At 42.8% G+C, this 12,649-nt stretch overlaps 1 protein-coding gene across 1 annotated transcript in view; it reads right to left on the bottom strand.

The window, feature by feature from the left end:
- LOC142465907 (vomeronasal type-2 receptor 26-like) overlaps positions 1-12,649 on the bottom strand; it is a 59,043-nt gene that overhangs the window by 45,672 nt on the left and 722 nt on the right. Inside the window, exon 2 of the mRNA XM_075570386.1 lies at positions 5,858-6,149. Within this exon, the coding sequence (XP_075426501.1) occupies positions 5,858-6,149 (292 nt within the window). The remainder of the gene's footprint in view (positions 1-5,857; positions 6,150-12,649) is intronic.

The following is a 12,649-nucleotide window of genomic DNA, read 5'->3' as shown; positions in this document are numbered from 1 at the left end:
GTAACAAAAGTATACATTTATTGAGTCATCAAGACATTAAAATCCAACACGTTTCGAATGTGTTAGCGTTCTTTATCAAGGATAAGCATACAATGAAAACCAGTCCTTATAAATACCCTTCTTACCTGTTACCCGTTCACGCCGAAAGAACATGCGTCATGATGTCATGACGTCCGGGCATGCGCAACCGCGCAAGTGCGAGCAACCATGATGTCAGAAGCAGTCTATGGACGGAAGTGGCTGCAAGAAAGGGCAATGAAACGAAAATAACCAAAGGCGAACCAACGGAAAGCATAGAGGAACAAAAAAAACATAACAACATAATAAATCTTAAATGTCTTCAAACTAAAAACAAAAAGAGAAAAAGAAAGACAGGGGGAGAGAGAGGAAAAGAGAAAACAAAAAAGAGAAAGAGAAGAAAAGAGGGAGAAGGGAAAAAGGGGAAAAAAGGGGAAAAAAGAAGAAAAAAAGGATGATAACAAATAATGACAATTAAAATCAATAACAAGAACTGTAAAGGAAGCACAAAAAAAGGAGAAAAAAGAATATATGAAGAGAAACAAAATTGACAAATAACAATAGTCATAATAAAATACCTAAATAAATAAATATGTAAAAACATAAACATATAAACCATGGTGCTATAATCCCAACAAACTATTAGCAGCTTGATAAATGGTGATAAATCAGCATACCATGTTATAACATTCTTTAAAATACGTATGTAATCATGAAATCACAAGTTACTGTATCATGATAAATATGTTTACGGACTCAAAGGACATAATTTTGCATATTATATAGTGGATACTGAAATATACAAACGGCCCAGGGCATATGACAATCAGAGGAAGTGGCCCATATGCCATTCAATATTTAAACCAAGGGGGTAACGTGTTCTAAGAATAAAAATCCAATATGCCTCCCTTTGGTTTAACAAATTGACATGATCACCATCTCTCAATTTATTGTGAACTAATTCAATACCCAAGAATGAAATATTTCTAACACCTCCCTGTCGACATTCAGAGAAGTGCTTGGACACTGGGTGGTTAAGGTCCCATAATCTTATCAGTCTTAAGTGCTCTAAAATTCTGATTTTAAGTGCACCCACCTCGCACACAGTCTTACTACAGTAACAAGACAACGGTAATGCAACCACTTATCAACACGCCCTCCCCCCCGCCCCCCTGGGCCATTCAGGAAAATTCTTGTAGCCTTCTTGAAGGAACCATTATGTGAAATGTTATACGGTACTTACTGTATGTTTTATAAAAGGTGACACAATGAAACAATGAAACAATTTAAAAAAATCAACTTTTTACATTTTTTGGGAGTAAAAACATTATTTTATAACTTTTGAACAACAGAACAATCAAGCAGCAGCAAAGTCGATCCCCAATGGTCTGTCCTTCCAGGGACGAGCCCTTATAGGCCTCAAAAGGCCATTGATGGTGTCTCTCACGTTCTCATTAAATTATCGGTAACAGTAAAATAACGCTGCACTTCCTCCAATATTGTTCTCCTTAAATTTTCTGGCAGAGCCTTCTTGATTCTATTCCTTTCATAATTAACGTTGGGTCCACCCGCTGTACATCTCATAGCTGACGTGGTGTTTAAAGATGTACAGGGCATATTTCTGGGCTACATCAGCACTTCCGATCTTGTATTCTCCCGGACTTGCTGGGGCAGGTCGCGCAAGATGATGTCTGGCAGCGTTTCAATGCAAGCGTGTGTGCTTCTGGGAGCGGGTGTGCTTCTGGCAGAGGGTGAGGGTAGGTGGTCTGGGAAGATGCATTCCTCCTGTTGTAGTGGGATACTTTCCTCCTGTCGCAGTGGCCTTATCGGGGTTGACATTTTCTGTTGTGGTCTTACCGGGTTGTTCATCACATCCTCATCGATGGCATACAGGTACACGTCCAGGCCACCCTCCTGCTCCTGCGTCCCACATACAGGGCCAGGAACTCCAAGCAAAGAATTTATCCCCGCTATGTTACTCTCGAACTTCCCCATGTTCCTCTCCATCTTCTCCATGTTCCTCTCCATCTTCTCCATACGCCTATCCCTATTTAACATGGTCTCCAAAATATGATCAATCTTTTGCACCACAGAATTGTCAGGGATATCGACACAACTTAAACCATTCAGCATGCGGGCAAAGGAGCTGGATCTGGTGCGAGGAGTGCTGTTGACATCTGCGTGGATGGGTGCTGGAGTGGATGAAATAGGGGTTCCCAGCAGAGCATCGTAGGGGATGGGTGCTGGAACAGTTAATCTCTGCTTCAAATATAAATTTTCAAATTACAATTACTGTACACACACACGCACACAGACTTGCAGAACTGTATGGCTGTACAGTAGGTTGAATTGCTACTAGACTTTTAAGACAACAGCGTCACGATGGACGGAACTTATCAATAATTTTTATATTTTGGGGATTCTCAATTGAGCAAACAAATTAAGCAAAATAAATTGTCATTTATTTCCTTACTAGACAAACACACGACAACTTCAAAATACACTTAATAAAACACTTACTTAAATGGGGGAAAGGGATAAATGGTCCACTGAACGAGAAACACAGAAATAAAGTCTTTTAAATTGCAGTCCTTTTGCAAGGGGCGCAAGTTGCCAGCCCGTTATTTCCATGTAATGTAAAAAGTCTGTTCTGGTTCTTTGGGGTTCGTTCTGGAATCCCCAGGGCTAACGAAATCCTGAAGCAGGGCTAGTTTCCTTGTTGCGATGTTTTTAACCCCTTGCGTTCTGGAATCGCAGCCGCTGTACTTAGATCTTATCCGATTGAAGAAAGCAGGTGACAACCACAGGAATGAGATTTACAGGCCTTTTTAATTACAGGGGTGCTTGGAGTTTTTCATTAGCCTCATCCGATTGGCAAGGAATTATCTTCCTCCTATCAGAGTCTGCCCTGTAACGTGGGAAAATCCTAAGGCCAGCCCGGGTAGCTCTGAGCATGCTCAGTGAGCAGCTTGGTAGCACTGCTGAGTAAAAAGAGGCCTCTCATTTCTGGGGATGCAACATCTGGAGTTTGGTCCCAAGGTGTGAAATATCCAGGATGAGGAACAGGATCTGCTACTCAGAAACATCCCGGTTAAGGCACACTTTAAGACTCTGGGTCCTTTCATCTCCCTCACATCTCTAGACCCATAGGCATTGCCTCAACAGGGGGCTTTTGAAGCTGCAGTGGGAAATACCCCTCAGCTCATGTATGCATAATATTTGTTCCTTAATGCATTCACTTACAAAGGCGGACAGGAAAAAGTTTCCTGTCCTGACTTTTAAAATTGCACACAGTAATACACTTTAATAAAAACATCTGTTCCACTTGACTTTCAGTTATATTTTTAATATGTGTGTGCTTGGGGGGATACACTGAGGCTGCACACCAAAAATCAGGGTGCTGGCTCACTCCGTTCCTGAGTTAGCAGTCTTAATGGAACGGCTCCTGTTATTCAGCACTGCAGGTAGAGACTAGCCTGCAAAAAGGGGACAACAATGCATAGAAGGGAAAATACTACTTGTGTGGTGCACATAAATTTAACCCCTTCAGTCCCAACGCGAATTAGGATTAATCAGCCGAGCATACTGCCTTTATTAATGCGCTGATTAATCCTATTTTCGCCACAAACAGCTCGCGATCGCCCACTTGAGTTTCTAGACGGTATTGCAGACAACGCTAAAATGCAATTTTCTGCGCCCGATAGAAACCTGAGAGAAACCAGAGTCAATTGCTATACGATTGAAAAACATAGCGCGTCATGACCTTGTATTCAGAGCGGTATGCCTAGTGAGGTTTTAGAATAAAGGCTGGCGCCTCTGTACTGAGCCAAATACCAAAATAAATCAACACTGGAAAGAATGTTGATCCAGGGAGAAATCTGATTGCCAATATTTGGAGTCAGGAAGGAATTTATTTTCCCCTTATGAGACATGCAAAAGGAAAGGGGAGTGGAAACACCCACTTGTGATGCTAACCAGTAGCAGACAATTGCCTTATTCATGATATATAAACATATTCATTGCATGAGACAGTTCATGAGACCCAGGAATCCAAATAGTCCAATAATAAATACACTCCCATACACTTACCACTAGCCTGTATAGGTAGATCTTATGTGGTAGTCTGAGCAATGTGTAGGACTGATCACATAAATGAAGTAAATAAATTATTCACTGCTGACCTTGGGGATATCCTGGTCCTGTCTAGCGGGCTCCTACCAAAAGATGAATGGAGAAACTGCAGGAAAAGGGGCGGTGCATCTGCTGCTGCTGAAGATGGATTTGAAACCACAAACTGCAAACTACAAAAGCTTGGTGCAAAAATGTATTTGGGGCATGATAAAAACAGCCAAAAGGACACTCTAACGCGTTTCACATGGTATCCCACGCTTTATCAAAGAGATAATATAACAACACGATCGCATACTTAAATACCCACAATTCCCTGTCCAATCCTATGACGCTACGTTACTAGGGCCAATCGGAAGCTCGGGGGGCGTCACACCCCTGTAACTAGTGTGGGGCACGTAAGCCTGAAACACAGCCAGCTGAACTTCACTGTGTTATTGCAAGGGAGGTAATGTGTCCTCCCAGCTATGACGTGACGGCCCATCCGGCCAATCAGGTGCCTATTAGGACGGGGAGTCCTGAAAGTAAACAAATCACTTTTAGAAATCTTTACTAGGGGGAGAGGGGAATGGTGGGTATATTAGTAAAAACATAGAACATACTGGGTCACTGCTATAATGCATATTTCATTAATTTAGCTTGTAATACTTAATGTAGCAATAATTAAAGAAACAATGACCCACATATTGACGTGAAAAAATGAAAAACCACTATCAACACTATAGTGGAACAATATATAAAAACACACAAATAGCTGTACATTACCCTCACAATACACAAATATATGTAACAATATATAATTATGCTCTCCATGCAACCATGTTCTGTTAAAGAGACAATGTTCTTTTGAAAAATTCTTTGAAATTTATTGCAATCAAATAATATGACTTTGGCATTATATGTATGATCAATACCACTAAAAGGGTTTTTTATTGTTACATATATTTGTGTATTGTGAGGGTAATGTACAGCTATTTGTGTGTTTTTATATATTGTTCCACTATAGTGTTGATAGTGGTTTTTCATTTTTTCACGTCAATATGTGGGTCATTGTTTCTTTAATTATTGCTACATTAAGTATTACAAGCTCAATTAAGGAAATATGCATTATAGCAGTGACCCAGTATGTTCTATGTTTTTACTAATATACCCACCATTCCCCTCTCCCCCTAGTAAAGATTTCTAAAAGTGCTTTGTTTACTTTCAGGACTCCCCGTCCTAATAGGCACCTGATTGGCCGGATGGGCCGTCACGTCATAGCTGGGAGGACACATTACCTCCCTTGCAATCACACAGGGAAGTTCAGCTGGCTGTGTTTCAGGCTTACGTGCCCCACACTAGTTACAGGGGTGTGACGCCCCCCGAGCTTCCGATTGGCCCTAGTAACGTAGCGTCATAGGATTGGACAGGGAATTGTGGGTATTTAAGTATGCGATCGTGTTGTTATATTATCTCTTTGATAAAGCGTGGGATACCACGTGAAACGCGTTAGAGTGTCCTTTTGGCTGTTTTTATCATGCCCCAAATACATTTTTGCACCTAGCTTTTGTAGTTTGCAGTTTGTGGTTTCAAATCCATCTTCAGCAGCAGCAGATGCACCGCCCCTTTTCCTGCAGTTTCCCCTTATGAGATATCATTGAATGATATTTTACTGTTTTTTTTTGTGTGCAACAGAGGTGATACTACAACTTGTAATAGAAACATCACCTACCTGTGAGTACCCGTATATCCTCAGTGTTTGTGCTATCGGTAAAGATGTGAGTGAGGACAGATCTCCAATAAAACCTGCCAGTTTGCCGTGCTGCATGCAGGAGTAATTAGGGGCTGTCTTCCCGGGCCCCGATAATATCTGTATCACACTCTCTATAGCTTTGTTCACATCTGCACAAGAATCGTATGCATGGTATCCCAGAGTGACATTGGGCAAAATGTCAGGATTCCTGTTTATCTCATCAATGGCAAAAATAAAAGCCAGGAGATGCCTGTAATTTTTGGGAATGGGTCTGTGAGGAGATAGGGAACAGGGTTACACCATTATTCAGATATTCAATGGTCACGTCAGCATATTAATATATCTCTGATCCATCCAGGAATTAATAACGTCACTTTTCTGATAATGTTTTATAAACAATTGAATGTGAAAATATAACTGAGCCCTATTCATAGTGTTCTGTCACCAGGATTCACTCAGTGCCAATGTCGAGTATCGCACTGTGAGACGTGTTAATTGCCCCAGAAATTAAAAGCACACAATCCACGCTCGTGCTGTCCTATGTATTCTACTGGAAATGTCCCCTTGCAGCTGTGTATGCTGGAGCAACTTCCCAAGCGCTCCTAAATGTAGGTCCACCAGAGGGGACCTCAAAAAGACAAAAATAAATACACACAAGCCTGTCTCGCGAGACCAGGCAGTTTACACCTGTAGCCCTTGTACCCCCACCCTAAGTGATATTGGGGGGAGGGTACACTGGCGACACGTTTAATTCGAGTAGGGCTAGTACCGCAAGCCGGGACATGTCCCGGCTTGCTAGCCCCACTCCCTCGGCGTGCCGCGCGTCACCGACGCGCGGTCACGCGTCACCGACGCGCGGTCACGCGTCATCGGGAGCCTGCGCCCCCTGCACGTGCGTCCAGGGCTCCCCGAGGGAGCCCTGGTGTCCCGTGATGTGGGGGACGGCGGCAGGGGGTTCCGGGGGACCCGGCGGACCTGGCAGAGGGGAGGAGAAAGCCCCGATCGGAGGGCGCTCCTCCGCGGCTTCGGCGCGCGCCCGGCACCCTGCGGCGCGCGCCAGGTTACTTCTGCGGTCAAGACCGGGCAAATGCTCGAATAAACTCGGCCGCAGCAGTATACTTCATCTCTGGCTACTACTTAGTGTGTTGTGCTGTGACCTGTTGGTAAACAGGAGGGCTGAGTGCTCCGCGATGGTGTGGGGAGAGCCAGAACAGAGGTGCAGGTTACTTTTATTCTTCATTGGTGCAGCGCCTCCAGTCAGCACAGATTCTCTGCAGGGGCAGGGGATGTCCCATGCTGACACCTTGTCTTCCTTCACAGCAGCAGACAGTAATCACATTGTTTCTGATACAACTGGCTTTATTGCCGGCAGATGGTAATAATACAGCAAGCACAGAGGTATCCCTTTTCTCTCATCTCCCATGCTGGTCAGAGCCTTGACTCAGGCATTTGGCCCCTTTCAGGCCTGTTACACTTTCCTCCCACCCCCTGGCGGGATGGAGGAAGAGGCTCCTCGTTCCACAAGTGGAGGAGAAAGGATCAAACAGGATCACACTACAGACTCTTCTCCCTCAATTTAGGAGAGTGTCAGAATTTATAACCTGAGATTGGGGTTTAAAACCTTGCCCCATAACAGAACAGGTTGAATAATGATTGGTTCATCCAAAAGTAGTGATCACCAATCAGTATCCTTCTCTCCGACTGACACTCTCTGGTAGTTGCTAGGCCTGTCCTTGGATACCTGAAATGTATCCAAATCTGGAATACACACACAGAGCCTAAAGAAGGAATAAACCCCTCCACTGCCTGCACCTAACAGGACTTACACTGGAAAGGTCAAGGCAGAGAAGTAGCGGCCGGGAGGCTATGCTATACACAATTTACCGGGATCATTCACTGAGCAAAACAAGTTGGTAAAACAAATGATAATTTATTCACTTAAAATAGGCGTAAACACAAAGGGACACAAAATACATAATAAAGACACACTTACTGGGGGTCTGGGCTACAAAACCAGACTTTCGTACACTGGCGACACACTTTATTCGAGCTTGGCTAATCCCACGAATTCGGGTATACCCGGGTGTATTGAGGTTTGTGACTGTTTTCTGCCCGAGTACATTGAGTTATTTTCCAAGCAGGGATTGAAGCATTTTATTCCCGCTGGCTGCAATACTGCACAGTATATATATATAAACTGCATTACAATTCATGAATTTATGCCATCTGGTAGACACGCGAAGCATTGCAGCCTATTAAATCCTAATCATTATCATTTAACAGATCAGCCGCCCATCAGCCAGGCATGAACCCAGGCTGGGAAGGCAAATGCAACGGGGCTTGTCAGAGGTTAGTAGTGGCTTATTCCAGGTATCTGCCAGGTACATACCGGGTATTTGCTCGAATAAAGTGTGTCGGTGCAGTAGCTTAAATAGAACGTAGAACAAAGGTTTTAGTTGACCGGAACTTAGCCAGAAATGTCCTGGAACTCAAATCGGCGTGAGGTTCCTGACGGCGCCACTGTATCTGCTCCGGATGACTTGTAATAACTTGACCGCAACTTAGCTCCAAATGTCCTGGAACTAACATCGGCATAAAATCCCAACCGCGACCACTACGTTTAATTCACAGAACTTGGGAGCAAAAACTGGGGTGCCGGTATCCCCTGCACTTTCAAAGCTTCCGTGTCACGTGACGAGGACATTTATATTCTGCAGGGGATACCGGCACCCCTTAATGGGGCCTGTATCTCCTGAAGTAGGGGGTTCCCGAGGCTGAAACCAATGCAGTTCAGCACTGGAGACCCCCTACACATCTACACTAGTATTAAAACACACATAACAATAAATAATAATTCCTTACCTTTGCGGCTATCTGCAATGGTAATGAAGCTGCATTAATGTACATTTTAATAATAGTGTGCCGGAGCAGGGCATCCCCTGAGCTGAACCGCATTGATTTCTGCCTCAGAGACCCCCTGCTTCCCGAGTTACAGGCCCCGGTATGGGGCATCGGAGGCCAGTGTCGCCGCTATCTTTATAGAGTCCAAGACACGACGTGGACGCTATAAAGATGGCGGCGACACTGGCACTGATGCCCCAAACCGGGGCCTGTAACTCGGGAAGCAGGGTGTCTCTGAGGCAGAAATCAATGCGGTGCAGAACAGGGGACCCCCTGCTCCCGCACACTATTATTAAAAATACATTAAAGCTGCTTCATTACTATAGCGGCTATCCACTAAGGCAATGAAGGGGTTAAGGCACAATAGCATGTTTATTGGGGACAATTGCCCCCAATAAACATAGCAATATACAACACACATCCCCCATGCCCCCTAACACATACAATACTGTAATGGGCAAAATAACTATTATCCACATATGGATAATAGATTATTTGCCCATTATTAAACTTATAAATCAGCATAAATAAATTGAGTTCTACTTACCCCCTGGCAATGATGGGCATCCGGTCACCCACCTTGCCCCCATTCATTTGTACAGTGGGATATATATATATATATATATGTATATATACAGTATATATATGTATATATACATTTAACACCAATATACAAATAAACGGTTAAGAATTATATAAACATGTATACATAAAAACATAAAATCTGAATCTCATAATTATCACATAATAAAATTAAACCAGCACCACATTGCATCTTAAAATTAATCCAGCAGCACTTTTAAAAATAAATGATATCTCCTCTCCCAACAAACCAGCTAGACAAATGTATATCAAATGTCACACAATTGCATTTTAGTGTGTACATGATGCAATTAATCTGTGCATCATGTACAGTAACACTATGCAAAATCAATTTCAAAATAAAATACACTATGAACAACATACAATGCCATACACATATGGTTAGAGAGCTTCCGGTTCCCCTGGATTTCGGCGAGTGGGCCATCTAATGGTAAGTAAACAAAAGAAAAGTATATTATTTTAACTTTTACAAGTTTTTTTTCATGTGTTTTTTTTTTTTTTTCCATTTATTGCCCCTGAATTGATCTATGTCCCTATGGATATACATACATTCAGGGACACTGAATGGGTGTATTGTATGTGATTTTTTTGATGGAAATGCATTGTGTTTTTTATGCTCTTTTATTGGCCCTGTATGTAATGTGTATATATATGGATAGACATATAGGGATAATAAATGATTGATTTGCTAATGTTTATGTTTTTTTCATGTATTTCAAATGTATTTAGCTGCTTGATTTCTACATTGTTGTGTGTGTAATTTAATTTTTTTTTTTAGTTACATGTCATTTGTAATGGTCTTTGCAGAACTATTTTTCAGGGGCTTGCTTTTTAATAATGGCTTATTTCTGGTAGTTAGATTTGTATGATGGTGGTTACTTTGAAGTAGAATTATTTTCCCAACAGTTTGGTTTTAGGAATTGAATAGTGAATTGTATAATTGATTTGGATTGTATTGTAATTGATTTAGGAAAATGATTAATTGATTGATGGTAAATGTATATATGTTTACTTGCTTAGTTTCCATTTGATTTTGTGTATGGCATTGTATGTTGTTGTTCATAGTGTATTTTATTTTGAAATTGATTTTGCATAGTGTTACATGATGCACAGATTAATTGCATCATGTACACACTAAAATGTAATTGTTTGACATTTGATATATATTTGTCTACGTGCTGCTTTGTGGGGAGAGGAGATATCATTTATTTTTTCAAGTGCTGCTGGTTTAATTTCAAGATGCAATGTGGTGATTTTAAGATTAAGATTTCATGTTTTTATTTATACATGTTTATGTTATCATTTAACATGTATTTGTATATTGGTGTTATATATATATATATATATATATATATATATATATATATATATATATATATATATATATATATATATATATATATAATCTATATATTATACCCACTGAACAAATGAATGGGTGAAGGGTTGGTATCTGTGCAGGGTGGGTGTAACCCCTTAATTACTATAGCCGTTATTAACCGCTAAGGTGATTAAGGGGTTAACTGGCCTTAGAAAATATTTGCAATGTTTTTTTTTGCCAACGGAGGACCTTTGATGACCGGACTGTAAGTAGAACTCTATTTATTTACTTTATTTATGCTGTTTTATGTGTTTCATAATGGGCAAATAATCTATTATTATATCTGGATTATAGTTATTTTGCACATTATTGTACAGTATGTGTGTGTGTGTGGGGGGGGTGTGGGGGGTATTTATGTATTTAAATGTATAGGACAGGTTTATTTTTTTTACATACAGGGTTGTATCCTCAGGTCTGCGGGGACCTCTGGAGACCACCTGAGGTCTCTTTGGAGTTTCCACGGGTACCAAGCTGGCGTGTCCACGGGGGACACCTGCGGGGAAGAACCAGTGGCCCCATCTGTGGGGGCACCGCAGACCCGTAGGGACCACCCGAGGGCCACCAGACCCCCATGGGAACCACCCAAGGCCCCTCAGACACCTGTGGGTCTGAACCGGGGCCCCCCAGACACCCACGGGCCTACCCGTGGAGACCCCATTGTGGCCCACGGTGACCCACGGAGACCACCTGGTGGACCACGGCGCCTTGTGGGGACCACCCGTAGGCCTCTAGACCCTGTTTGAAACCTTGTGCTGGCCTACTGTGAGGCTTACGGACATACATCAGGGCCACCGGGGACTTCCGTGGGCCTGGGGTATTAACCCTGTATGTAAAAGAATACATCAGGTATTTATGGGGGGCACAGGGGGTGGGTTATGTAGTGTTTATTAAATCTAGTGCTGTTTATTGTGTTTAATGGGGGTGAGTGAAGTGGGTAATGTCCCCAAGCCAGGCTGGGTAGGCCTCCTTGTGGGTAGTGGGTGGTTAGGCCCCACGGGGTGGGTAGTGGTGGAGGGTGAATAGGCCTCCCGAGTAGTGGGTGAGGGTGGGTTAACCCCTTAATGACTATAGCGGTTAATGACCGCTAAGGTGATTATGGGTAAGGGGACACTACATTGGCTATTTTGATTGTTTTGTATGTTTTGCAGCTTAGGAGGGGACATGGGCAGGATGAAGATGAGGATGAAGACGGCCTTCATCATGGGTGCCTGGAAAAGGTAAGTGTAATATGTATTTACTGCATTTATTGTGATTTATATGTATTTTAAATGGGCAAATGCATTATTATCCATATGTGCATAATAGTAATTTTGCCCATTACTGTATTGTATGTGTTAGGGGGCGGGGGGAGGGGGGTGTATTTAGTTAGAAATATTGTTTATTTTTTTGGAGGCACAACATTGGTACCGCAGGCCCGCGGGGACCCCGGGACTCCCACGGGGACTCCCGCTTGATCAGCTGGGTACATCTGCGGGGACCCCCGGATCCCCACGGGGCAGCCGGGGACACTCGCGGGACCCCCAGCCTCCCTCTGGGACACCCGCCGGCCTGTTGTATGGATATTGCGCCAGCAAAAATGTAAACAAAGACATTTTTCAAAGTCCAGCTTTTTTATCACCTGCCTTTAGCTGGTGAGCTTTGTTCAGCGCAACTTTCGTGTACGATAAGTTTGCGTTGTTTAGTGAATCCCGCAGAAGGGCAGGATTCAGCGCAAATAGCTGATTGTATGAGCAAAGATAGACTTTGAAAAATTTCTTGAAAAAAGTCAGTTTTAGAGCGCAAAGTGCCTGTTTGCGCGGCTCTGTGAATCGCGCTCGGCAGAGCTTCACGTTCTAAGAGCACTTTGCGCTCTTAAAATGACTTATCACTGCTTAGTGCATAGCCCC

The sequence above is a fragment of the Ascaphus truei genome, chromosome 1, assembly GCF_040206685.1.
Source record: "Ascaphus truei isolate aAscTru1 chromosome 1, aAscTru1.hap1, whole genome shotgun sequence".
Lineage (NCBI taxonomy): Eukaryota > Metazoa > Chordata > Amphibia > Anura > Ascaphidae > Ascaphus > Ascaphus truei.
The sequence above is the reverse complement of the archived record's forward strand: the minus strand, read 5'-3'. Positions and strand labels throughout refer to the sequence as shown.